Here is a 23,742-nt window from a genome sequence, read left to right as displayed (position 1 = left end):
TTTATTTCCTTGGATTGTCGCTCTCCGATTTATTAAACCAATTACTGTAGAGTACCTTGATATTTCCAATCGAGACAAACGAAAAGGATTTCTTACCTCGTTAATGGCATGAAAAAGATCATAGTTTGTATTATTTGATACATATGTTACTACAAATCTTTAATAGCTATATGGTTGCGCATCAGAGTCTCTATGTTATGTTTATTTCACGTCAAGGAGAAAGAAATAACAGCGAAGTTTTGTAAATAGAGCGAATAAAAAAAGACGACAAAGGGGAAAAAATAAAAATAACTGATGGCTTCATATTTCGAATGCATTATACCTTTATTTTTATTTAAAAAGAAAAATAAAACAATAATATCCCTCGTCAGTGTGATGATTGTTCCACCAAACCGCTAAAATAATCAGAGCTCAGTTTCTGCAGTCTAAGCAGTCTCTGATCTTGGGGTAGTGACACATTCACCAACAAAAACTCGTCATCACTCAACTAACATAGAAGAGAAGGTAAGCAACTACACCAAATGGCACGGTACGTGAATGGCTCATATTTACCCTACTGTCGATTTGTTGGAGCATGCCTGATATTTGACTCGCCATCTCGGCAATGCATACGACGCGCCGCACATCACCCTTAAATTCATCTCGACGAAGTTCGCCTAGATCACGCAGTAATCGCTGCAACTTCGGTTTGAAAATATAAAGCTTTTCGCGTGTAATTTCCCCCCGTGTTAAGCGACGAAGCAAAAGTGGAATGGTCTCGATGTACTCTATATATTCGAGGAAAAGTTGGCCACCGACATGCCAGTCCCAGACCATTCGGGAGTCAACTCTTTCAAGAAGATCTCGTAGCATCGTCAAATCCCCGTTAATGATTGCTTCAGGAGCTAGCTTGGTCACAATGAGTTTGTGTCCTGCACTCCACTGCCCGGCCTTAAGCCAATGAATAGCCTCAAGGCGATAGTTGTGCTCGTATTTGGCACGCACTGCTTTTGCTTCATGCAGCCAAGTCTCTGGAATCTTCAGGGTGGAGGTGAGGAAGTCTTCTTTTTGCGACATGTGCTCATCGGGTATCGGTGAAATTGAGAGATGTCTCCCTAGGATTTCTTTGATTGCGGATTCTCGACTATAAGAAATAAAATTAAAATTAGTGAAAACATCCACAAGCATGCTCTTAGAAGGGGGATCACCCACTTTTCGGCGAAATTGAGGTGCAAGAGAACGAAAATAGCCCATTCCCAGAGGCCCAGGTTTTCGAGTTGAAGTGCAAAGCTAGCACAGACACTGTCGGCGGTTGAGCTCCACCCCTCTTCCTCTTCATCTCTCTCTTCCCCTTCCATAGCCTCCTCATCCACATAGAGTTGAGCGCGATCGTTAAAGTCGCGCACTCGGAGTACTTTGGCAAGTAAACGATATAGATGCCAAGATATACGGTGGTCCATTAGCGATGGAGTAATGCCGTTGGGACATAACGTAGAGTTCAGCGAGTGAGTAGAATCTGTGTAGAGCTTCATCAGTTGGAAAAGTACATCGATCGCTTCTTTTTCCCGCGGCAGGGTGGTGACACCAGTTTGCACCTCCTCTGGGCGTTCAAGGTACCAAGGCAGGGGTGGAGGAACGCCCTCGCCTTGTTTAAAGAAGGTCTCGTAGCGGGTCACTGCTTTGTTTAAGACGGAGTCTTCAAAAATCCCGTACCACAGATGTAAACCAAGCGTACGTTTCCAGTCTAGACCTTCGGCAATGAAAATAGTATCGCTACAGTCATGAGGCGATGGGTCACGCACTCCCTTGGACATACCCACTTCTCCTGAAAGCAGCTCGTAAATTTTGCGGTAGGACTTTGATATTTCAGACTCGAATCGAAGCTCTTTCCATTTCTCCACTTGCTCCATCAAGTCTTCGCGGAAGGCCACGTCTCCCCCAGCCTGTGCGAGCAAGGTTGAAAGCCTGAAATCACGATTCTTTATTGCAGCCATGCACGCCTTAGCGATCTGTTTACCGGTAAGATAGGTGAAAATAGCACTGGCGCCATCACGTTGGCTCACGCTCGTTTGCAAATCACGAAGCACCTCAGGCTCGACTGCTTCCTGCAGCCAACGGGAGAAAGCGCTCTTTCGATCAATCGCGCGAATATGATCTGCCACTTGGCGGCTGAAAGTATCATCCACCAGCGATGGGATGTGGTCCCATAAAGCCTTTCCAAGTTTAAAGATGAGCAATTCATTGGTGTGGAAGAGGTCCTTGTTGATAAACATGTTTTCGACGAATGCTCCAAAATCGGCGTTAGGAAGCGTATAAGCCTTGGGGATTCCTTTAGCATCCTGCACAATTTCTGTAAGTTCCAGCTGCACTTTCAAAGAAGTCTCGTGCCTCTTTTTTTGAACATCCTATCAAAGATCCCGAGCAATTCATGAAAGAAAAATAATTCCGGAATGAAATATGTTATAGGAGTTAAAATGAAGTATTGAAGTAGCAATACATACCTCCTCTTCCACAAAAATCCTTAGCTTATCTAGACTGACATTCGAGCTACCAAGATTCCGAACTATTATACCACCAGTTCCCCAGCCGACACGAAAAGAACGACCCATCATCAGTCCTGCATCTACCACATTGTCAAGGTGATTACGCAGAACAGACTTATCCATGCCAACATGAATGGATCTACGTGTTGGTTTCTTACGCGGCGGTAAGACTTGAAGAGAAGAGGGAAACTAAATGAAAAATGAAAGATATCATTAGCTATAGAATTGCTCAATCAGAAAATAACAATAGTTAATTCAAATACCTCATAGCCGACGGTGGAGTCATCCAGAATCTGTGGGGCATCAAGATTCATATCTGATTGGTCGTCGCGGCCCCCACCGCCGCTCGGACGCTCAAAAAAAGACCCGCTTGTAAGTTTGCTCTGAAATTTGCCTGCATTCAGACGAGACTCGTCTTGTGTGGTAACACTTAGATCTTGCCGTCCCGCAGGATAAGATGGTAATACTCCGGAGCCAATCCAATGTGGAGTAAGGGGTGTGAGTTTGGATTTTTCTCCCGTTGAAGTTGGAGTGCCGAAGAGGGATGCTTGCATTACTTGAGCTTGATGCGGTTCAACACCTAATCGGGCGCGTGTGCGCGCAATGCCACTAAAACGGAGAGGAGTGTGTGGTGCTTCTTGATCCCCTGTTGTAGGCAGGGCGTCTCCAGTTTCGCTTTCGTCGGATGACTCGGTCAGATCCGGAACACCAAAACCGGTGCGAACTGCAGGCTTTTTTTCAGACAACGCAGTAAGAAGTGATTCAGTAGGAGGTGCATCTTCATCTTCTTCCTGCGGAGCATCAACCGCCATTCGCTGAGAAGAGGAGCCTGAGGGTTCTTGGGGATTAAAATTTGATGCTCTTTGCGTCGATGTCTTCTGCTGGGTATCTTGCTCTTCCTCCTCTTCGTCTTCGAGCCCGTAACGACTAAAATGTTGTACTTTAAAGATCCAGGTTCCAGTTTTGGGTTCGAAATCAATAAACTCGGTATCGGGCATCTTCCTCAGCTTTCGGATCAATTTGACGACACGGGGGTGATCCGGGTCGGTAATCAGCTCCTGGCCATCCTTTGGACCAACGTTTTCCAGCTCGATTGTGGCCGGAACATTGAGCTCCTCCCCCACCTTAGGTTTCACGTTGTCGTCTGGATAGACGGTGCAAGATCGCGGTTCAAAAATAACAATACCACCTGCAATATTGGCTAGGGAGCGCACTGTGGTCAGGTCAACCGGCATCTGGAAACGAACGCGACCATAACCGCGCCGACCGACGGTGAAATTACGCACTTTTGAGAGCTGATCGTGGGACATGTTACGAAGCTCAATTAGTGATGGCTCCATCCAGTAGCCGTCAGCCAGGCGATTTGGAGAGGCAAATCCATCGCTGATTCCGGATTTCTTTTCCGTCGAGACAGGCGATTTCTGCATTGCGGTGAAATCGAGCTTCTTCACTGGCGTATTGGATACTATCCGCTCTACAAAATTTTCCGCGGCTTGCTCCTCCAAGTTTGGATCAAATGTCACACGCGGGCGTCCGGTACTCTTCTCTTTCTCCTTTTCGACCGGTTGCGCGACAGGAGTGAAGGAGGTGACAGAAGGCTCGAGGGCAGGCTCAAATTGTTTGCGGTCTATAATTAACTTTTTCACGCTCCGCCTAGGTTGGAAGGCATCTGCGCTAAGTATCACGTCGTCACGAACCCCATCAAATAGGTGCAATGATTGTGGAGTTTTGGCCGGTGTAACTGCAGTTGTGGAGGCGCTTGGAGTGAGAAAACTACGTGATTTCGACTTAGAGCTTGAGCGAGGAGTCGGCTTGACTGGTGGAAGGGGGGTTGGTTTTTTCTTAGGAGTTTCTGTTGGCAGGCCGGTCGAAGTGGGAACCTCAACGTCAAAGAGAGGATGGCGCCCATAGGGAAACTTATCAATGCTAGCTTGCATGGTAGGCTGAATAGAGCCACCAAGTGTCGTAGAGTTACCGAAGCCGGTGGCAGGTCGCTGACCAAACAACGAACCAGTCGAGCCAGCCTGTGTGCCTGCTGTGCCAGCCCCGAACCCACCAAACGACGGAGTGGTTGTTTGCGCTCCGAAAAGACCTCCAGTACTGACAGCATTGCTAGCGGCAGGCGTGGTTCCACCAAAAAGGCCGCCCGTGCTCGTACCAGTATTCCCAAAGAGACTTGGTGTGGTTGTGCTTCCAAACAAGCCGGGGGTAGTTGAAGCCTGAGTAGTAGCTGTACCAAAGAGACCGCCAGTGCTTGTGCCGGCTCCAAAGGCGGGGGTGGTTGTAGCTGCGCTAGTGCCGAAGCCACCAAATCCACCTGGTTTGTTCTGTGCTGCTCCAAAACCACCGGTGCCAGTTGAAGACTGGCCGAATGTAAACGAAGTAGCTGGCTTTTGGGTAGCTGATGAGCCGAAGTTAAATGCAGGGGTAGTTGATGTCTGAGCTGTGGACTGTTGACCAAAACCAAAAGATGGCGTGGCTGTGGAAGTAGCAGCACCAAAAGCCGGAGTCGTGCTCGTAGCTCCAAATAACGAGCCAGGCTGCGAGGTCTGGGCAGCCTGACCAAATCCAGGAGTGGTGCCAGTTTGGCCAAAGGCCGGGGTTTGAGATGTCGAAGCCTGTCCAAAACTAAACGGTGTGTTCTGCTGCTGAGTGCCGAAGCCAGATGTGCTGGTGCCAAACCCGGTGCCACCAAAACCTCCGGTCGTTGTACCTGTCGTAGCACCAAAGGGTGTCGAAGGAGTTTTACTACCAAAAAGTCCACCAGAAGTGCCAGTGCTAGGCTGTGAACCAAAGATTCCACCAGTGGACTGCGTTGACCCAAATCCCCCAGCGGTGCCAAATCCCCCAGTGGTGGTCTGACCAAACGCAGGGGTCTGTTGTTGCTGCTGCTGGCCGAACATTCCGGTAGAAGATGTGGATCCAAATGGAGTACTTGCCGTGCCGAATCCAGTTGAAGTTGGGGCCGCGCTAGTAGCTCCAAAAGAGGACCCAAAGCCGGTGGAAGCGGATTTCCGATTTTGCTGATAATCTTGAAAACGTAACTCCTCGAAGGACCAGTTTCGATAAGCAGGCATGGCCGTGATGCTGTGGAACATGTTCATTTGCCCACTAGTAGCATCTTTATCACTGGTGACTTCATATGCAGGTGAAGCAGTGCCATTTCCTCCGACGAGATTGCTTGCACCGAATCCCGGCGTAGCTAAAAGATTAGAGCAGTTATGGAAATGGGATGAGAAAGAGAATGTTTAAAAACAAATATATCTTAACATACTTGAACCAAAACCAGTGGTAGTAGAACTGCCGGTACTACCGAAAAGACCAGTGCCAGTAGTGGATCCAAATCCAGTAGTTGTTGTTGCAGGTTTCTGGCCAAAGAGGCCAGTGCCTGTCGATGCACTGCCGAATGCAGGTGTAGTGCTAGTGGATGCTGTATATAAAAAGTTTAGCAATTTTCCATCAATTGAATCATCGGATTAAAGAAACTCACATCCAAATCCAAAAGAAGGAGCGGAGGAAGCAGGAGTGCTGGCGGTGTTTGATCCAAAGAGGCCACCACCTGTACCGAAACTAGATCGTTGCTGCTGTTGCTGCTGTCCAAAAGCAGGGGTCGAACCAAACCCACCTGTATTAAAGGGAGATGATATAACTGGTTGAGTAAATTATTCTTGAAAAGAAAAAGCACTCGAAGAGATCATCGTCCTGATGGATTACCTGTTGTTCCGGTACCAAACGCTGGTGTTGTAGATGTTTGACCAAAGGGAGTACTGGCAGTATTCTGCCCGAAAGCAGTAGGCTGCTGATTAAATCCTGACATAATAATCAAAAGGAAAATCAACGATCAATTAACGATTGGTATCCAATGCTTCATCAGTTAAGATCACTAAAATGCTTTCGCGCGAAATTAAAAATCAAAAGACATTTTTTATATATTTTACCTCCAAATCCAGTTGTGTTCTGTTGCTGTTGAGGCTGACCAAACATAGTCTGTTGTTGCGGTTGATTCTGCTGGCCGAAGCCAGAAGATCCGAATCCGCCACCGCTGCCAAACATCGCGGACAGAGCGCGTTGATAATTAGAGAGAGATCGTGTTATACGAAGCGAGTAGTGATTAACAGCCCCCAAGAAATAAAAAACAATTTGTGACGTCACGATGGCTTGGCCACCTCAATATATCCTCACGTATAAAATTGATGAATTAGTGGTAAAAAATTAGGGAGGCAAAAAAGATGTCGGCAATACCCAGAGTAAAAGATCCAGCAGCATCTAGTACATCATCAGTTTTACCGGAGCGTAAGAGCAACGCTAAGCGACTATTGCGCAGCTACTATGGGATCAATAGTGAGGCGAAAAAGACAGATCCTAATGATATTGGTACATAATTCTCGACCTATTATAACGCATATTTTGAAAGGCTTAAAGTAATATTATTCCATCGCTCAATTCCATAACAAAGACAATGCCTCATTTGACCCCGATCGGTATTTGCAGCGCATATTGCGGGAGAAGTCGTTGAACACATTGATGCAACGTGATAACGATCTCGTTACAGGTATATATATATCAGTCCATCTGTCAGTGAGCGGCTAAATAACCACTCTTATTAAATAGAGATACGCCAGCTGGATAGTGACATGAAGACACTTGTTTATGAAAACTACAATAAATTCATAAGCGCAACAGATACAATACGAAAGGCAGGTTAAATTTTGCGGCTATAACTTCATATGCCCACTTGCCTTTAACACTTCTTTTTCACATTTTATCAGATGAAATCGAACGTGGAGGATATGGATTCGGAAATGAAACGGCTGTCTGAGAATATGTCGAAAATCACCACGGCTTGCTCCTCAATTAATAGTGTTCTTGCTCCTCGAAGAGATAGGATAGATCAATTAAGCAGTATTCATTCTCTCCTGCGCAAAGTAAGAAAATTTCCTATATATTTTTTGTTGATCTGGCATTTTACGTTATTTATAGATCTTTTGATTCATTACATTTTATTTTATTTTTTTTTTGCTATTTAGCTACAATTCATTTTCGAGCTTCCCACATATCTTGATCATTGTTTGCAATCACAATCCTACAGACAAGCAGTGCTACATTTCGCACGTACTTCACAGCTTTTAGAGCGCTATAGACATTTATCTGTTTTCAATAAGATAGAAGCTGAATCTAACGAGATCATGTTGAAGATTTCTGAAACGATCCGACAAAAGTTGAGATCACCCGATGCAAGCTGCGAAGCAATCACAGAAAACGTGGGATTGCTTATTGTGCTAAAGGATATGCCAATGCGTGAACTTTGGACAATATATATTCGAACGTAAGCACAAATTACATCCCCATATTTCATGGCTGAACGTCTAACGTACTCTTTTCTCTACTAGCTCAATGCAGCAACTCCAATTACAGAAAGCGGCTGTTCTTGAGAAACTTCCAACTCTTCCCATTGAGCCTTCAAGGCTAGCTGAAGAAAGCTCTACTGATGCTGAATTGCTTGACCGTACCTCCTATTTGAACAGCACCCTACTGCATCAACTGAATGAATTTGTAAAGTCATTCTCGCAGTTTTTCCTAGAGACTCACGAAGGCTTTCTTGATGCAATTGAGGATGAACGTGGGCAATCATTTGTGTCTCAGATGGGATCATCTCGCGCTCGAAGTGCAAGTTCGTTAAGCGCTAGAAGCCGAAATTCCAGCACTGCTATAAAAGGGGTTGAATCATTCCCGAAGAATAAAATGTTATTGATCTCGGCCAATTTGCCCGAAGAGGTATTTGATTTATCATTTTATAATATAGAAAAAATATATCAATTTACATTTTGTTTATAAAAGGAACGCGAAAAAGCGAGAGCGGATCTTTTGGAAGCTCTCTCACCATTGCTGGAAGAATACTTTAGCATCGTTAAAGGAATACTTTCAATTGCGGTAAATTTTGGTCCCCTGTAGGTTGGCAATGCTTGAGGACATGTCGCTCATCCTATTATGATTCTGAATTTAGGATCACCTTTCATCGTCACAAAATCCAATCATATACGCGATTAATCGACTGCACAGCGACATTTATTCCTGTGATGCGCTCAATAGCATTGCTGACTTTGAGTCGCGTGTCATGACTGAAATAGCGGAGTGCGAGAGTGAAATTGTGCGCCAAACGCTTGGGGTTGCTGCAAACGGTCTACAAAGTAGGATTTGGCTAATAGAAGAGTGAATTTACTTGTTTTCTAATTCGCAATTCTTTATAGAACGCTTGGCTTCTTATTCAATAGACGCGGATACGAATATCGGGCGCCAAAGTATAAAGACAACTGAGACTTCAGAACAGGAGCCCTTCAGATCCCCCCCTGTCCCGGCTTCTTCCGTCTTTTTAACAACGGTCATCGATTGGTTCACGAGCACATTAACTGAAGAATGCTTGCCCTTCCTTGAGGTATATTTCAATTGCTTCGCGACTGCATTGGTTTATCTAAATTTTCTACCCTAGAAATGTATCAACGCAGATTTCCCTTATTTAAAGCGAAACAATGGGAAAGAGAATTTTCTACTATGTTTCCAGGAGAATTTCAAGGAGTTTTGGGAGACATGCTTGAATTTATTGATGGTGGTTATTTCAAATTTTTTTTATCTCTATTCCTCCCGAGATTCGCTGATTATCTTTGCTCTCACTCTATTCAGCAATCCACGCTCAGTGCAACACAGACCCCTCAAGCTACTCACACGCTCCCATCTGAAGCGTATTTGGCCTTATTTGCCACACGCGTTAGTATGTGCTTTTCAGAGAAGGTGGTGATGAACATGTATGATGCCTTTTCTCGCCGTCTCTATTCCTCCGACGACAGCCGAATGTTTCAAGATGAGCGTGCACTCTCAAATGGCTCGGTAATTATTGGGAATTTGTTGCCGGATGCGAAGGATGCTGTAGGAATGTGCAAAGAATATACCCAAGTGAGCTCTCCTTGTTAGGCACATGCATGGAGCTGGATACTGAACAGTTTTTTTCTTCCTCTTTATGATAGAGGTTCATCAATCGATACGTTGAGCTGGTTGGCAATAGCCTTTCCTATCATGTTCGCTCCCACCGTTTTTCTCAGAATCGCCCCTCACTTGCCACAGTTAAGCCAGAGCGGCCGTCCTCAGTGTGGAACCATATTATCCAGCAGATTGCCGTCGTGGAGCGCGAATTAGAGCCTCTCTTTGGTGTCAATATCGAGGAGGACGACAGCGTCAAGGATTTAAGTTCGGAGTCAAGCCGGCGATACTCTACCCGCGAACAGGGGTCCAACCTCTTTCATGGATCCGGGGCCAATACCGGAGGTGGCGGGTTCCTCTACGGAACCGGGTCCAATGCCAGCATGTCGTCCTTTCATTCCACACAAACCTCCAATGCCGGCGGCATGGGCGGAGGTGGCGGGAGCAGAGGACATGTGTATGAGCCTGCGGCTGGTCATCAGCACCACCTCCTACTAAATCACATAGATCGCCTCTTTTCGGAGAGGGTAGAAATATTCGGGAGGGTTGAGATTAGTCGGACGGGGGTGATGTTGGGGCTAATAAAGATTCTAATCAAGGTGAGCCATAGCTACTAAATCTTTGCTATCTCCCTCTTAAGATAACCTTTCCCATTCGATCTTGCTTAGGCGCTGATAGAGACGCTGCGAATGCAGACTCTGACGCAGTACGACTTCCAGCAGGTCCAGTTGGATGTGGAGTATTTACGGGTCCACCTGTGGAGATTTACCCCGGATGAAAAGTGAGTTGGCATTGTGCTCAGGAGAAGAGCTCGAAAGCATTAACTTGCTTTATCAATAGGTTGATGAATTCCATGCTCGAAGAGGCAGTCTCTTGTGCCTACCGCCGGTGTATTGACCCACTCCCATTGGAGGCAGCGTATATCGAAAACATAGTTAATCGGTAGAGATATGCAGAAATAGAGCGCTGTTTCGAGAGGGAGTTAAAGTAGAGAAAGTGTAATTATAGTCCAAGGTTATATCCGAATAAACCCATCGCTTGCTTCTTTGACCAATGGTTAAGGAAAATGGAGTTGATGTGTCCAGCATCTTTATGTAGGTAAAAGCCCAAAAAAAAAAGCGTATAAAACAAAGAAAATCCACATACAACAAAGAAGCCTAAAGTTCGAAGGATATCCTGTATGAAACATTACAGTACCATGGTTGATATTATTAGAAAGTTGATTTCTCCGGGTATCAAGTCAAGATGAGCTCTTCGGGTTGACTGGTTTACCCACGGTGTCCCACCGACTCCGGCCTCCCATATGACTCCCGAGCGCCTGGCTCCGCTGGAGTCATTTGATTGCTCGGATATTCCATTCTGCCACGAGTGTACTCATGCTGGTGAGGGGCATAATGCTGCTGCTCACTGGGCCTCCGTGCCATTCCGCGCTGCTGCTGGTATGTTGGCCCGGGCGAGCTAATAACTGGCTCACCGTTGCCGCCTTGAGCATAGGGAGTATAGGCCGGTGGACTCCGGAGAGGAGGAGGAGCATCTCCCGTGCCAAGCTCCATCAAATTCATGTCCCTAGTATTCTGTTGTTGGTGATGCTCTTCAAGGCGCCTATATTGATGCTCGGGAGAGAGGAATACCATGGAGAGTTCCTCCTCTGCTTGCTTCCATGTGATGTTGCATTTTTCGCAAATTTTAGGGCCCTGTGTTCAAAGATAAACATCGCTCAATCGTAGATTTGGTGACAGAAAGGGATCAACTTACAGAAGGGGCGAAACCACATCCACCGCCCTCACCTCCTGGAGCTGGGTTCTAATATCCATGAACAGAGGAAGAAACGTAAGTCAAAAATCTCGAAAAGGATGCCCGGCCTTTGTTCGAGAAGCCTGCAAACCTGGAAGATGCAAATGAGCGTCCAACACACTAGAAATGGACAGCAGAGGCAAGATGTAATATAGTCTCGGACGAGGTACTTGCGACGGAAGTCATGGAGTCCACCGACAGGGCAAGGAGAGTAATTGGGATCTAGAAGCTTAGAATGATTCATAGGAGCAAAACATGGAGTAGGGAAGGAATCCGATCCATCCTCCTCTCTAGAACAATGAGTGGGGGCACAAAGAACAACAGAAGTGTGCAACGAAAGTTAAACTAGTGTTCCCAAGTGAGTTTATTTTCGGAGTTAGTACCTAAACAGTGGGTATAAAGATTCGTCTAAAGAGTTAAGAAAATCCTCGGCTTCAATTTGAGCTCGGCTAGGATATTCTCACTGAAACAGTTCAGGGGTATTAGCAGATGGCATCGAAGTGGGGCTTCCACCGCAGAAAGGGTCGGATAAAGTCAGGTACTAGATGTGTACCTCAGAGGAGAAAACAGCTGCAGTGTTCATAGGAAGAAGAAATGCATTTTCTGAATAGAGAAGCTCGAAACATGAATATAAAATGCAATGGAAAAAGGGGAGTCAATGTCCAAATAGAGGGAAAGACCAATCATGATCCAACTCATTAAAACTAGCCATATACCAATATGTTCTCATCAATGGGTGATAAAAAGTTCATAAATAGATACGAATGTCCACGTTATTTTATTTGATTCCCATCATCTTCCTCGGCATTCTTGGGCTGCAGCACTTGCACTTCTTCCAGCACTGGGGTTGACGTGTTGCTGTTGAACCCACTCTCAACTACCTCATGGGCAATCGGTAGCTTTTGTGGCCTATTTTCCTTCAATATCTCACGCACATCCTCCATAGACAGCCGACTCAGCTCCGCTGCCGTAGCATTCGAGCTTTCCACGGGCTTGTTTTTTGAGGATAGGCCCCAATTTCTGACATTCGTCGGGGCTGGGCGAGAGGATATTGCGTCGAGTTCTTGCTTGATGATTTCGCAGTACATATCTAGAGGGAGATCATTGCTGTCGTATCCAAATGGATTTTCTAAGCAAATAAGAAAGATTGGATTATTATTACAGGCCCAATTTAGAGTAGGCAGCATCGACAGGATGGCCCGGAGCCCCTACCTATCTCGGCACCAATGCTCTCGATTCCCAGAAGAATAAAGGCGGCCATGAAAGTGATAGGGATGGTGACCCTAAATCAAGAAAAACAGTTTAGAACTAGCCCTGGTACATCGATTTGATTCCGAGGATAACTACCAGTTAAGGATGCCGACAAGTTGGAAGGGGAGAGCTAGAATGTAAAGATAAACCGAGATCGACAAGTGTAAACTGTAAGCGAGGGGGATAGGTGTGCGACGGATACGCCTGGGAAGACGAGAGGGTATGGATTAAACCTGGTTAGAGAGAATATATAAACAGTATAATGAAATCAACCACGAGCTTACTCGAATCCAGTGAGACAATCGGTCAGTTGGTTGAGGGAATTGTGCATGATGTTGGTTGAGGGAACGTCTGCATGGTCTGTATTTCGAATTTGTTGAACATAGCCTGAGATGTACAACGAAATCTCGTAAGGGAGATTGGCAGCGACTTCGGAGTTAACGGGATAAGCCCTGTTCGACAACTTTGCACGATAATAGTTGCTCAGCGACGAAAGACAGCTAGATTCGATCCAGGACTCCGAAGGGGCCGGGGAAGAGCCGGAGCTGGTGAGAGCAGCAGGGGTAGCATACTGTGGGATGTGGCGAAGAAGAGGATGTAGATCGTCGTAGAAGGTGCCGAATTCCTCGCGGAGATAGTGTTTGGTGGCGACAGCAAATGCCAACAACAGATTCATGACCGTCTTTTTGGCCACTACATCTTCAGGAGTGGGTTCCTTTACGTTGACCCAGAGGGTACGAGCGAAATTTCTGATGCATAGATGGACAGTACTCCAGAGCCTTCGGCCTTCCCAATAGCTACATACAAAAAGTTAGAGACGATAGATCCAGACAAAAACACGTGCTGAGTGTATATGCGTATGGAGGAGCAGGTAGATGGATAGCCGATAACTTACCGGTCGTAGGCGGTATTAGTCCTAAAGACGAGTAAGAGGGAAATGACCATACTGATGCTCGTGATGAGCGAAATGCCGATGTTAAGCTTCACAAAAGTCAGAATGTGAACGCAAGTAACCAGCGCAGCAAAGAGGGTGCAGGCCAAAGTGGCCGGCAGAACCCGCTTTATGACATTGAGAGATTTATAGGCTTTCATACTGGTCTCAATTGCGAAAGTCGCAAGCCGGAGAGCACGAGAGAAGAGGCAGATGAAGAGAGCAGCAGATGCGCAAGGAGGAAAGGATAGATGAAGAGGAGGGTTTCCGCAAAATGCAGGCCAGCGATTCAAGGCGGGGGGGGGGGGAAGAAAGGGCAGAAGGGGGGTGTGGAAAGGGAGAAAAAGTGGCGGGATCTGGGTGGAGTCCCCCTTCGGCTTGAAATAAATCACTGACAATAAAGCAGGCTCCGCTTTTGGGCAGCGTGCAACCTTCTGAAAATCCCTCCTCTAAGCAATTGGGGCCGGTTTTGGATCACCGTCAATTCTGCAGCTGAAACCTTTTCTAACCTCGCTTGGTAATACTTTAATTTCGAGGGGGAAATCGATTGGCGCACAGATACGATGGAAAGGGAAAGAAAAATGAAGAAGAAATAATAGCATGGAATGATTTCACAAGAAAAACAAAACAAAAGATGGGATATCATTTGCACTAAGCGGCCCCGTCTTCTCCGCGTCTCAAAGTCAGCTGTGTAAAAGGATGGAAAGAGCTCCTCTCTTGCGTCGGCATTCAATTTCCGAGTCTCTGTGGTTCGGAGATCGGTCAATCATAGTGGGCGAGGAGGAGTTTGGAGTTGGCGGGCGATGGGCGCGATGTGACGTTGTCGAGTTCCAGCTTGATCATTTCGCAGTACTCGTCGAGGGGCAGATCGTTGATATCGTATCCAAACGGATTCTCTGTGCATTACGATGAGCGAGGGAAGCATGAAGTAAGAGAAAAGCAGAGCAAAGGTTAGTTGGCGCTATATCGGACGAGGTCCAGCCCATTCTCACCTATCTCGGCACCAATGCTCTCGATCCCAAGCAGAATGAAGGCCGCAATGGCGCATATGGGAATGGTAATCCAGTGAACCGTACTAAGCAATTGGAATGGCAGGGCAAGCAGGTAGATCCACAGCGACACAATCAAATGCACGGTGTAGGCGAAGGGGATGGGGGAGCATCGAATCCGCTCAAGTCCTGTCAGGCATTCGGTCAGCTGACCAAGTGCGACCAGCCCGTTCGACGTAGACGGGAGGTCGAGTTTGTCGCGGTTGCGCTGATGCTGCAGATAGCTAGACAGGTATAGCGTGATCTCGAGGGGTAGCTTGTTCAAAAACGGCTGGCCAAGGATGTTGGTGTGTGTACGGCGCGCTTCATAATAGTTCTTGTACGAGGGCAGGATCGGGAAGCACAGGTTTAGACGGCTCTTGGGGGGAGGCTGGAAGGCAGAATGCAGCATCGACGCGGATGTGTCAAGTTCGGGGATATGCTTTAGCAGGTATTTCAGGTCCTCATACTCTGTCCCGAACTCCTCCCTTAGGTAATGTTTTACTGAGACGGCAAAAGCGAGCATCATGTTGATGGCGGACTTCTTCAATATCACATCCTCGGGAGTGTCCTCTTTTCCATTCACCCAGACTATACGTGCGAAATTCCGTATCGCCACGCTCATGCTAGACCACAGTCGTCTGCCTTCCCAATATCTGCGAGCACATAGTAAGTAAGATGAGAAGAAAATCTCCTCGCAGATGGTCAAGAGATACCGACCTTTCATATGCAGTATTCGTTCTAAACACCAGCACTAGCGAAATAACCATAGAGATGCTAGTGATAAACACGGATGGGATGGCTAGCTTGACGGGAGAAAGAAAGTGCACACAGGTGACCAGTGTGGAGAAGGCCGTCACCAGCAATGTGGCGGGCATTATCTTGAATACTATCCGTACAAATCTCATGACGGTGCGCCTTTAACAAAGAGGCAAGATGGTAGAGTCGGGTTAAGTGACCGCAATTGAGTTTGAGGGTGATCAACGAGTGAGAGCCTCGAGCACAGGGGAATAGAAAAAGAGAAAAATGGGGGAGTACATGTTTAAATTTTGTGGAAATTGTGGCTCTAGGTAATATTAGTTAAAAAACCTATATGCATTATTTGGTAAAAATTTCCAACGATTCCAATATTGAAGGAGGAAAGCTTTCGTCATAAGATGACGTATATTAGGTTGTCTGAAACCTGGCACTTCTTTTTTCATTTGATTCCTAACTTGGTCGGCCATTTCGTTGGATGCCAAGGTAAAAAATGACGGAAGAAAAGAGATCGGGACAATCGTCGCGGTCCTTTTTTGGTCTGCTTAGTGCTAGCGATGATGAAGAACAAGAGTTGTCGCGTTTTCTTGGCGATCATCACCCGCCTCAGCACGAAGACCCTCTTGAAGGATCTTCAAAGACACGCGTCGCGACCGATCTAGTCGCCCCCACATTCGTCGAACGCCCGGTTCCACAGCCACTTCTTCCTCTACCTGAAGTTGAGGAGCGATCTTCCCCTTCCCACATTACTGAACACGACGAATTTGCCGAGGAAGACGAACCAGAAGAGGAGATTGACGAGGATGAGGTGGAAGGAGAGTATTCCGTCAAGTAAGTGCCGCAGGTGGCCGCAGCGCCTCTGTTTAAGTACCGTGTCCATTCCTCATCTTCTTTGTGGCTCTTAGGCAAATGGTGGCAGCCGCCAAAAGGGATGCTACTGGCAAATATTATGAGACTGGGGACGAGGATTCTGCGTTCGAGGCTGAGCAGGAAGATATGGAGGACTTCAATGAAGAAATGGAAATAGCGATATCGTCGCAAAACGTCAAAAAACTGAGAGCCCCGAGGAAACAAAAGCCAAAAAAAGTACGTGCTTGCGTCCATGTACCTTCCTTGGCTTTATCCACTGACCCTCATTCTGTACGATTCATTTTTTATTTAAAAACATGAACAGGGTCGCGCAGGCATGCCAAAGAGATTGCCGGCCGATGTCCAGGAAATGTTAGGAAAGGCCAATCTGCACTACATCAACCAGGAATACGAAGAAGCCATCAACATTTACGAGCAGGTCATTGCCAAGGCCCCCTCTATCCATCAAGCATGGGTATCCCTTGGTCTGATCTACGAGGAGCTCGGGGACATGCAGAAAGGTCTTCGCTTTGGTCTCGTCGCTGCTCATCTTATGCCTCGGGACGGAGACACCTGGAAGCGTCTTGGACAGATGGCTAGGTAGTATTTCGCATCTTGAAAACTCTCTTCACTGCATGGTGAAAACCCGCCCCCTTGTATTAGAGAGCAAGGAATGATTCAGGAAGCTATATACTGTTTGGGGCAGGCGATCAAAGCGGATCCAACCGACGTCGACACAATATGGGATCGAGCATTTTTATACAAGGAGGAGAAGAAATTCCCTCAGGTAGATATTCACTAGGAGTTATGTTGGCTGGAATAGACTTCTAAACATAGGCTTGCGTGATTTTGGCCTATTTCTCTTCCCATTTATCTTTTAGGCCATTAGGGGCTTCAACAAACTGCTCCAACTCGCCCCTCACCATATGAACGTTGTCTGCGAGCTGGCGGCTATCTACCGTGAAATGAGCCATCCACTTAAGGGGATTGCGCTTTTTGAGCAGGAAATGGATCATTTTGCTCAAGAAATCCAGCGTACAGGACGTCCCGTCGGCTTCTCCTACACAGAGGTGAATATGCTGGCTGAACTATACATGCAGGCAGGCGAGTACCGTAAAGCGCTTACTGTGATCAAACACCGCTGTCGCTTGCTACAAGGCCGTGCCGCGGAAACCCACTGGGATAATATGGAGGCTACAGGGGTGGACAACGACAACGAATACGATGAAAACTGGCACGATCGAACCGAAGAATCAATAGAAAAGGCGCGAAAACGCGCCGACATACCCGTGGAGCTGAGGGTGAGAATGGGGCAATGTCGTGTGCGTTTGAACAATATTAACCATGGAATGGTATGGGCTACTGAGAACTCTTGCTTTTTGGAAATTTTGTGAGTTATTTGACTAAAATGCTCTCTCACCTTTTGTTTCCCCTCTCTTCTCATCCCCCCCGCCCCACTCAGCAACACTATCAATACCTTTTCCGGCACCCCGTTGCAAATTATTCGGACCTGTACCAAGAGGTGGCGGAGACATTCATGGAAAAGGATCTGTACCGGCGTGCTTTGGATGTATTCAATCTCATGCTTGAGTCGGAAGAGGTAGTGGCGGGACTTTTTATTTTTTGGAGATTGTTTTGTTTTTACACCCGGCTATTGCATCTTCATTTAGCCGCTCGAACCCAATGTCTATGTTCATATTGGCGATTGTCATCGCTTATTGGGCAACCATGAAAGCGCAAGCGAGTACTACAACGCAGGTAGCCTTGTTGATCCATTCTTGCGATAACAAATCCCACTTTATATAACATCTTATATTCTTTATTTCCTCCCCTCCCCCCTTTGTCACCTCCTTCGCCTCCTCCCCTGTATAGTGCTGGAGGATGTACCCGATCACCTCGATGCAAAGATGGGGCTTGCCTACTGTCTCGAAGCGCAGGGTGAGAAGGAGAAGGCCTACCATCTTATCGATCAAGGCAAGTGTGCTTTCATTTCTCAAGGCGCCATCAGCAGCCTGGTTTATATTCGTTTTATTTCAATTGGATATTCGCAGTGGTCAGGGCGAATGAGATCAGAGCAAGTGAACGGCGACTCCGCCGAGCACCCGCCTACCGGAGGGCCCGAATGGAGATGGTGGACGAAGCCGACTACGATGGGGGGAGGGGCCGACGGAAACAACGTCCGCCTCCCCTCCCAAGATCTATGCTTGACCCAGAGGAGCACAGGCGCCAGACCGAGCTGCAGAGGCAAGAAAAAGAGCGGGACATCTTCAACAAGGTGCAGCGGATCCATCTCATCGAACCGCTGTTACAGCACCGGCGAGAGCAAAGCCTTCTCCACGAGTATTTCGACATGATGTCGTCCATGGTGGAGGAGTTTCGGCACCATCGTCGCAAGGTAACTTGAACTCTTTCTCTCTATTTTTTCGAGTGGGATATTTCCCCTCTGCGGCATTCCCGGCCCATATCGAGAGAGCTAATCTCAGCCCCACTGCTTATTATTTTAGCAAAGGAATTGGTCCCGATCTGGACAGCTTGATCGGGAGACGGAGCGGGAGGTTCAAGCGTTGGAGATGGCCGAGCGATTGCGAAATCAAGTCGAAGGTTTGTGATTGTTGCGTTGGCGTGAAAGCCCAAGCTAAATGGGATGCGATAATGACTCTCCTTACTACCATAGGTGTCAAGTCAGAAAGTGCGACGGAAGAGGCCAAATCGCCCTCCGATTTTATGGGCTTTAGTCTGACCACCTGGTTTGAGCTCATCATTAAGGTAATGAACAAAGCTACGGCTTTGGCTTATTCACTTCGTGTATTGACTCCTGTCTTCCATCGTTCCCACGCGTGAATGACGCATCAGTATGCCATCATACTCGGCTACCACGGCCGCTACGAAGAAGCCCAGAACGTGCTGCGATTTCTTGGAGACACAAAGTCGTTTGACAACGATACGTCCAAAAAGCTAAAGCTAAAAATTGCTCTCATCAGCAAGTATCTGCTACCGAGCGTTGCTGCACATCATTTCGTGTCCATTATTAAACTCTTTTGTGTCTCCTAACTTGCATCCTCCAGGTTGTGCGGTTCGAGCGCAAGATTATGAGACCGTGTGTGAGGTGGCACGATCGCTCTGCGTCTACCTTGGATTCAATCGCGAGGGTTATCGCATTTACGAGGCCATGTTCCCCGGGTAAGCTGCGTCTGTGCAATCCTTTTTCCTCCTACCCCCGCCTAAAAGAGCGTGGTATTGATGTATCTATGGTTGTCTCTAGGGGGGACGAGTCGGGCGTCTACTTTGCCTCCGGGCCATCTCAGAAATTCGTCATGCGATTGGTCAAGTCGGTGCAAGAGGGGCGAACCGGATTTAAGACCAATGAGCTGCGTCGACGCAAGCAGCAAAAGGACCAGGCGGAGGGGGAAGGCGATGAGGCGGAAGAGGAGAACGAGCTGCAGATGGAGGTGGATGAGCCATCCGCGCAGCCCGCTGCTGGCGATGCCATGGATGTGGACGAGCCCCGGCTGCGCGACCACGGCAAGGGGAAGTGCAAGGACCCGGTGCTTCTGACCCTGTACGGCCACATTCTGAGCTTTGCAAAGAGCTACGGGCTGGCCATAGGTAAGGCATTGGGGTCGCTATTCTAAATATACACGCTCCATTGACCTGTTCTTTCAAACGTCCCTCAGACCATTATGCCAAGGCTTACCTCTTGAACCCGACGGACCCCGTCATCTGTTTCTCGCTTGGGATCTCGCTTCTGCACCGCGCGATGCAGCGTACGGGCACCGCCAACCGCCACCATCAGATTATGCAGGGCTTTACCTTTCTTATGCGGTACTACCGCCTGCGGGAGGGCTCCCAGGAGGCAGCCTATAACCTGGCCCGGGCATTTCACTATTTGGGTGAGTGTTTCATTCGATGGCAAAACATTTTATTTCCTCCATATTTTCGCCCCCTATTTCGCAGGGCGGAGGGGGGAGGGCCACCGGCTTTTTATTTTGGTTTTGGTTTTCCTCCAAGTTGTTTTTTTTGCGACTTATTCATTGTGCTTGCATCAGACTTAGGCACTCTTGCTGTCAGGCACTACGAGCGTGTCTTCCAGCTTCCCTCGGAACGGCAGCAGCGAAGATCAGCCAAGACGAATGGGTCGCCGGATACCACTCCAATCCCACCCAAGGAGGCGGAACGAGTTGAAGCGGCCGGGGGACAAGTGGAGGCTGAATCGCTAGAGCCGGCTAAGGCGAGTAGTGGGGCAACAGTGGGGGTGGGGTCCCCTCCATCCCACGAAGACGAGGATGACGAGAGTGATCTGCGGCAAGAGGCAGCCTATAACTTGGCCATGCTCTACTCGTCGGTTGGGTCGACCGGATTGGCGCAAATGCTATTACGAAAATACTGCACCATCTAAGAAAACAAAAGGAGAGGAGAGGAAATGGGAAGGAAAAAAAAGAGCTGAGCCGTGGTTGATCATGGACCTTATGCCAAGGTGCTCAACACCTGGTTGGGTGCCAATGTTTTGATAGTTGTTTTCTTCTCTTTGGCCGTTGGACCTTTTTTTTAGATGCATGATGCAATTCTGCTTGCAGCAAATCTGCTGCATTCTGCACACCAGCTTCCATCTTTGTCGATGCCATCGTTCCCCCTCTCCCTCCTCCTCCCTCTCCTTCTCTGCACAAAACAGAAATCATTCTGAAGCCATCGGTGGCTATTTTCGTTTCCTGGAGTCAAATTGATCTTAATTTTTTACAAACCAACCCTGTTTTTTAATTAAACACTTCATGATCGGATTGAAATCTTGCCTGATAACCTTACGAAAATTAATTAATTCATAAATGCTTAGTAAAAAATTTCCTTGTCAGTAAAGACAGAATAATGAATGAGCTTGAGGTCACGGTATACTTCTCCACAAGACCAAATGCCAGCGGGAGACATCCTCTGACCTCTCAGTCCTCTTTTCATTATTGAACCGTACAAGGTCCCCGAAATCAGCAGCCCCACACGCTCCCCACCGCGCCTTTAAAATGGCCTGAAGTGGGGGAGGATGGGGGGAAGCGTTCAATTCCGGTGGGACGGCCGCGATGGAAGGGAAGCCCAGGAAAGAGAGAAGAGTGCTCTGAGCCGGCGCTCAATATGGAAAAATACGACTTGTGTTTAATCGCTTGCTCTTCTCTTCGCTTGGCGAAGCGGCATTATCCATGTACTATCGTGAGATTGCCACGGACGTTGGATGTGAGAATTTCGCCCTCCGTCGCCATTATGAATGAGCGTGATCGATCCCCAGCAGGCTCCGTTGCGGCCAGTCGCGAGGCCGCAGTCGGACACGGTAGTGTTTTGGTGCTTGGGCTCCATGACTGCTCCGCATTTAAATGAAACGGCGAGAGTGCTTGGGCCGTGCAGCGGGAGGACGGGGCAAGGACCGCATGCACAGTGGCTAGCAAGGGCCGCCCTCCCCGGCCCACCGCTTGCTACGCGTATTTATCCGGCCTTGCGAGGCCTCGCCTAGTTATGCATGCCTCCCCAGTTTGGTTTGGCGCCGCTGAGTGCTGTCATGCAACGCCACACAACATCCACCTTGGCCAATGCCACTGCGCCGTGCCGCCCAGGGAATATTCCACTGACCTCATCTGCGCAAATCCACGCAGCTCACCGCGATCCGTTCTACCCGTGGGCACCATAGTAAAAGAAGTGCCAATTCCCTCTTTCGTTTGCCCAGCGCAGAGGGCGGACCTTGGGTAGTGGAAGGGCGATCTGTGGCCTTGCATGGCCTGTGCTGCCAGAGCCGTGCTCAGCCGAAAGGCGGTGGCCCCCTCTCGGAAAAGGCAGGGGCGAGGCCAAGGCAGCGAGGGCAATCGCAAAGCAAGCAGACGAGCCCGCCGCCAAGGCGCGGAGGGGCCAGAGGAGAGACGCAGAGCCAAGGCAAGAGACGCGAGGGAGGAAACAAGGTTTCCCCTAATCTCCCCATGTCTATCCTGCCAACCTAAAAAAGGGCACCCCCCCTCCCCAATCCTCGCCGCACATCCATCGGTGCGGCTGCATGGCATCGCTTCATTGCATCGCTCGGTTTATCATTTATTAATCATTCATTCCATTCCTCATTCATTAATTCAGCTATTCATTTCCCCTTAATATGTGCCACGCCAATTTGCCAATGTGTTCAGGGGCGAGCTAGGCGTTTACAGAAGCGGCCAGGCAAAGGCCGATAGGGCGGCGGGGGGCGGGGGCGAGTGTATATAAGGGCTGGCCCACTGCGCACCGTGACGCGTGTTTCTTGCCGTTTTCTTTGGCGCTCCTACTAGTTGGGCCTGTTTTAATTTCTGTCATTGAATAAGGAAGACTCGACTTCCTTATGAACCACGTCTGGTAAGACAGCCGTGGCCAATTTCTCCCGAAACGGACTATCACATGTCTTCATTAAAATAAGAATCTAACTGTACTTCTCCGCATATTAAGTGTTTTATTCGCTTTCTTTTTTTGACTCGTTCCACCCGCTGGGCTGCTTCTCTCTCTCTCTCTCTCACTCTCCCCTTCTCCCCCTCCTCTCTTTCTCCCCCTTCGCGCTTCTCCACCGCGCTGCTGCTATTTCCCCATTCTCTCTTCTCTGTCATCCCCTGGAGGGCTCTCCTGGATTTATTATCTTCTTACGCCTCACAAAGCGTTTCGCCAGCCTAGCATCCCCTACATCGGCATGTTCAAGTGGGGTTGGCCATCGCAGCAAACAACTCCCGCCCAAGGCGCGGATTCCGCCTCGGCCCCCACCGTCACCAAGAAGTCTAGTAATGCTGCCCTCAAAATGCAGCGGTACCGCCAGCGAATGAAGGAGCAGGACCCCGAAAAATACGCCCGCTACCTCCAGCAGGGCAACGAGAGGGCAACGCGTAGTTATCGCAATCGAATGAACAATGGTAAGCATGCCACCCCCTACCTGATTTGGCTGCCCGCTTCAGTCCCCATTAACGCTGCCCTAACTCCTCTCTCCCCCACTCTTCTCTGGGCGGCGTAGCGGCCTGTGAGAGTAAGACGTCGCTTCATTATATTCTCAATTCCGGCCATGCTGCATCACAAGAAACCATAGAGAGATACTCCAGTCACAGCGCCTACGCGACCCCAGCCACCACCCCCCCCACTTCCTACTATTACCAATCTTCGCCGCCCGCCCCCACCACCATGCATCCAAACTCTTACCCGCCCTACCAGTATCAGTCGGGATGCGGATATGGGGGATACGGCTATGATTATGGAACGTATGCCTATAGCCATGGGTACGGGTACGGATATCCGCCCCCTTCATGAGCTTTTTTACCCGGTCGCCGCCCTCCTATTGCCTTCCCACCAATATTGCGCATTTTCATTTTTCCCTCGGTTTTACGCCCTACCCAATCCTCCTTTTCTCCCACCACCATGGTATTTATGTGTCTTAGCATATCTTGACATCTCGGGGTATTTCTATGGTTCCTCCTTTCCTCTAGCCTTCATTCTATATCAATTCGTTATCCATTCCATTGTGATATTTGCTTGAGTATAACACTATTCCCCCCCCCCCCACCCACCCTACTTGAGTCCATATCCTATAGTTATTTTGCTTCTTTATTTGTACATATTCAAGTCTTATGTTTTTTCACCCTCCTATTGTTTATTTTTGTTGCTCCTATTT

General features: G+C 48.1%; 9 protein-coding genes across 9 annotated transcripts; 4 read left to right on the top strand and 5 right to left on the bottom strand.

Moving 5' to 3' along the window:
* Positions 1-367: 367 nt before the first annotated feature.
* Positions 368-6,575, bottom strand: VTP21DRAFT_4942 (uncharacterized protein; the record flags this gene model as incomplete). Its single annotated transcript, XM_069395409.1, has 9 exons — positions 368-487; positions 553-1,123; positions 1,192-2,384; positions 2,481-2,711; positions 2,786-5,724; positions 5,797-5,952; positions 6,013-6,147; positions 6,237-6,332; positions 6,461-6,575. 9 exons carry the CDS (start codon positions 6,573-6,575, stop codon positions 368-370), a joined length of 5,556 nt encoding a protein of 1,851 aa, XP_069248558.1.
* A 176-nt stretch (positions 6,576-6,751) lies between these two features.
* On the top strand, positions 6,752-10,440 carry VTP21DRAFT_4941 (uncharacterized protein; the record flags this gene model as incomplete). The annotated part of the gene is made up of 14 exons (XM_069395408.1): positions 6,752-6,896; positions 6,979-7,074; positions 7,134-7,219; positions 7,292-7,447; positions 7,550-7,848; positions 7,913-8,297; positions 8,361-8,453; positions 8,527-8,710; positions 8,771-8,955; positions 9,010-9,126; positions 9,201-9,470; positions 9,542-10,093; positions 10,163-10,275; positions 10,335-10,440. The coding sequence occupies 14 exons, from the start codon at positions 6,752-6,754 to the stop codon at positions 10,438-10,440; spliced, it is 2,787 nt and encodes a 928-aa protein (XP_069248557.1).
* A 322-nt stretch (positions 10,441-10,762) lies between these two features.
* VTP21DRAFT_4940 (uncharacterized protein) lies at positions 10,763-11,532 on the bottom strand (the record flags this gene model as incomplete). Its single annotated transcript, XM_069395407.1, has 3 exons — positions 10,763-11,188; positions 11,250-11,297; positions 11,380-11,532. 3 exons carry the CDS (start codon positions 11,530-11,532, stop codon positions 10,763-10,765), a joined length of 627 nt encoding a protein of 208 aa, XP_069248556.1.
* A 529-nt stretch (positions 11,533-12,061) lies between these two features.
* Positions 12,062-13,631, bottom strand: VTP21DRAFT_4939 (uncharacterized protein; the record flags this gene model as incomplete). The annotated part of the gene is made up of 5 exons (XM_069395405.1): positions 12,062-12,417; positions 12,501-12,571; positions 12,636-12,743; positions 12,824-13,336; positions 13,435-13,631. The coding sequence occupies 5 exons, from the start codon at positions 13,629-13,631 to the stop codon at positions 12,062-12,064; spliced, it is 1,245 nt and encodes a 414-aa protein (XP_069248555.1).
* A 601-nt stretch (positions 13,632-14,232) lies between these two features.
* On the bottom strand, positions 14,233-15,406 carry VTP21DRAFT_4938 (uncharacterized protein; the record flags this gene model as incomplete). Its single annotated transcript, XM_069395404.1, has 3 exons — positions 14,233-14,366; positions 14,463-15,154; positions 15,219-15,406. The coding sequence occupies 3 exons, from the start codon at positions 15,404-15,406 to the stop codon at positions 14,233-14,235; spliced, it is 1,014 nt and encodes a 337-aa protein (XP_069248554.1).
* A 341-nt stretch (positions 15,407-15,747) lies between these two features.
* Positions 15,748-20,499, top strand: VTP21DRAFT_4937 (uncharacterized protein; the record flags this gene model as incomplete). The annotated part of the gene is made up of 16 exons (XM_069395403.1): positions 15,748-16,085; positions 16,160-16,340; positions 16,429-16,703; positions 16,767-16,890; positions 16,985-17,455; positions 17,566-17,703; positions 17,774-17,861; positions 17,976-18,077; positions 18,155-18,498; positions 18,608-18,704; positions 18,778-18,869; positions 18,957-19,083; positions 19,169-19,283; positions 19,366-19,709; positions 19,778-19,993; positions 20,150-20,499. 16 exons carry the CDS (start codon positions 15,748-15,750, stop codon positions 20,497-20,499), a joined length of 3,402 nt encoding a protein of 1,133 aa, XP_069248553.1.
* Positions 20,500-21,351: 852 nt separating this feature from the next.
* VTP21DRAFT_4936 (uncharacterized protein) lies at positions 21,352-21,594 on the top strand (the record flags this gene model as incomplete). Its single annotated transcript, XM_069395402.1, has 1 exon — positions 21,352-21,594. The coding sequence occupies one exon, from the start codon at positions 21,352-21,354 to the stop codon at positions 21,592-21,594; it is 243 nt and encodes an 80-aa protein (XP_069248552.1).
* Positions 21,595-21,637: 43 nt separating this feature from the next.
* On the bottom strand, positions 21,638-22,132 carry VTP21DRAFT_4935 (uncharacterized protein; the record flags this gene model as incomplete). The annotated part of the gene is made up of 1 exon (XM_069395401.1): positions 21,638-22,132. The coding sequence occupies one exon, from the start codon at positions 22,130-22,132 to the stop codon at positions 21,638-21,640; it is 495 nt and encodes a 164-aa protein (XP_069248551.1).
* Positions 22,133-22,776: 644 nt separating this feature from the next.
* Positions 22,777-23,381, top strand: VTP21DRAFT_4934 (uncharacterized protein; the record flags this gene model as incomplete). Its single annotated transcript, XM_069395400.1, has 2 exons — positions 22,777-22,993; positions 23,092-23,381. The coding sequence occupies 2 exons, from the start codon at positions 22,777-22,779 to the stop codon at positions 23,379-23,381; spliced, it is 507 nt and encodes a 168-aa protein (XP_069248550.1).
* Between the last annotated feature and the right edge of the window lie 361 nt (positions 23,382-23,742).

The sequence above is a fragment of the Calcarisporiella thermophila genome (genome assembly GCF_041956535.1).
Source record: "Calcarisporiella thermophila strain CBS 279.70 unplaced genomic scaffold VTP21scaffold_20, whole genome shotgun sequence".
Taxonomy (NCBI): domain Eukaryota; kingdom Fungi; phylum Calcarisporiellomycota; class Calcarisporiellomycetes; order Calcarisporiellales; family Calcarisporiellaceae; genus Calcarisporiella; species Calcarisporiella thermophila.
The sequence above is the reverse complement of the archived record's forward strand: the minus strand, read 5'-3'. Positions and strand labels throughout refer to the sequence as shown.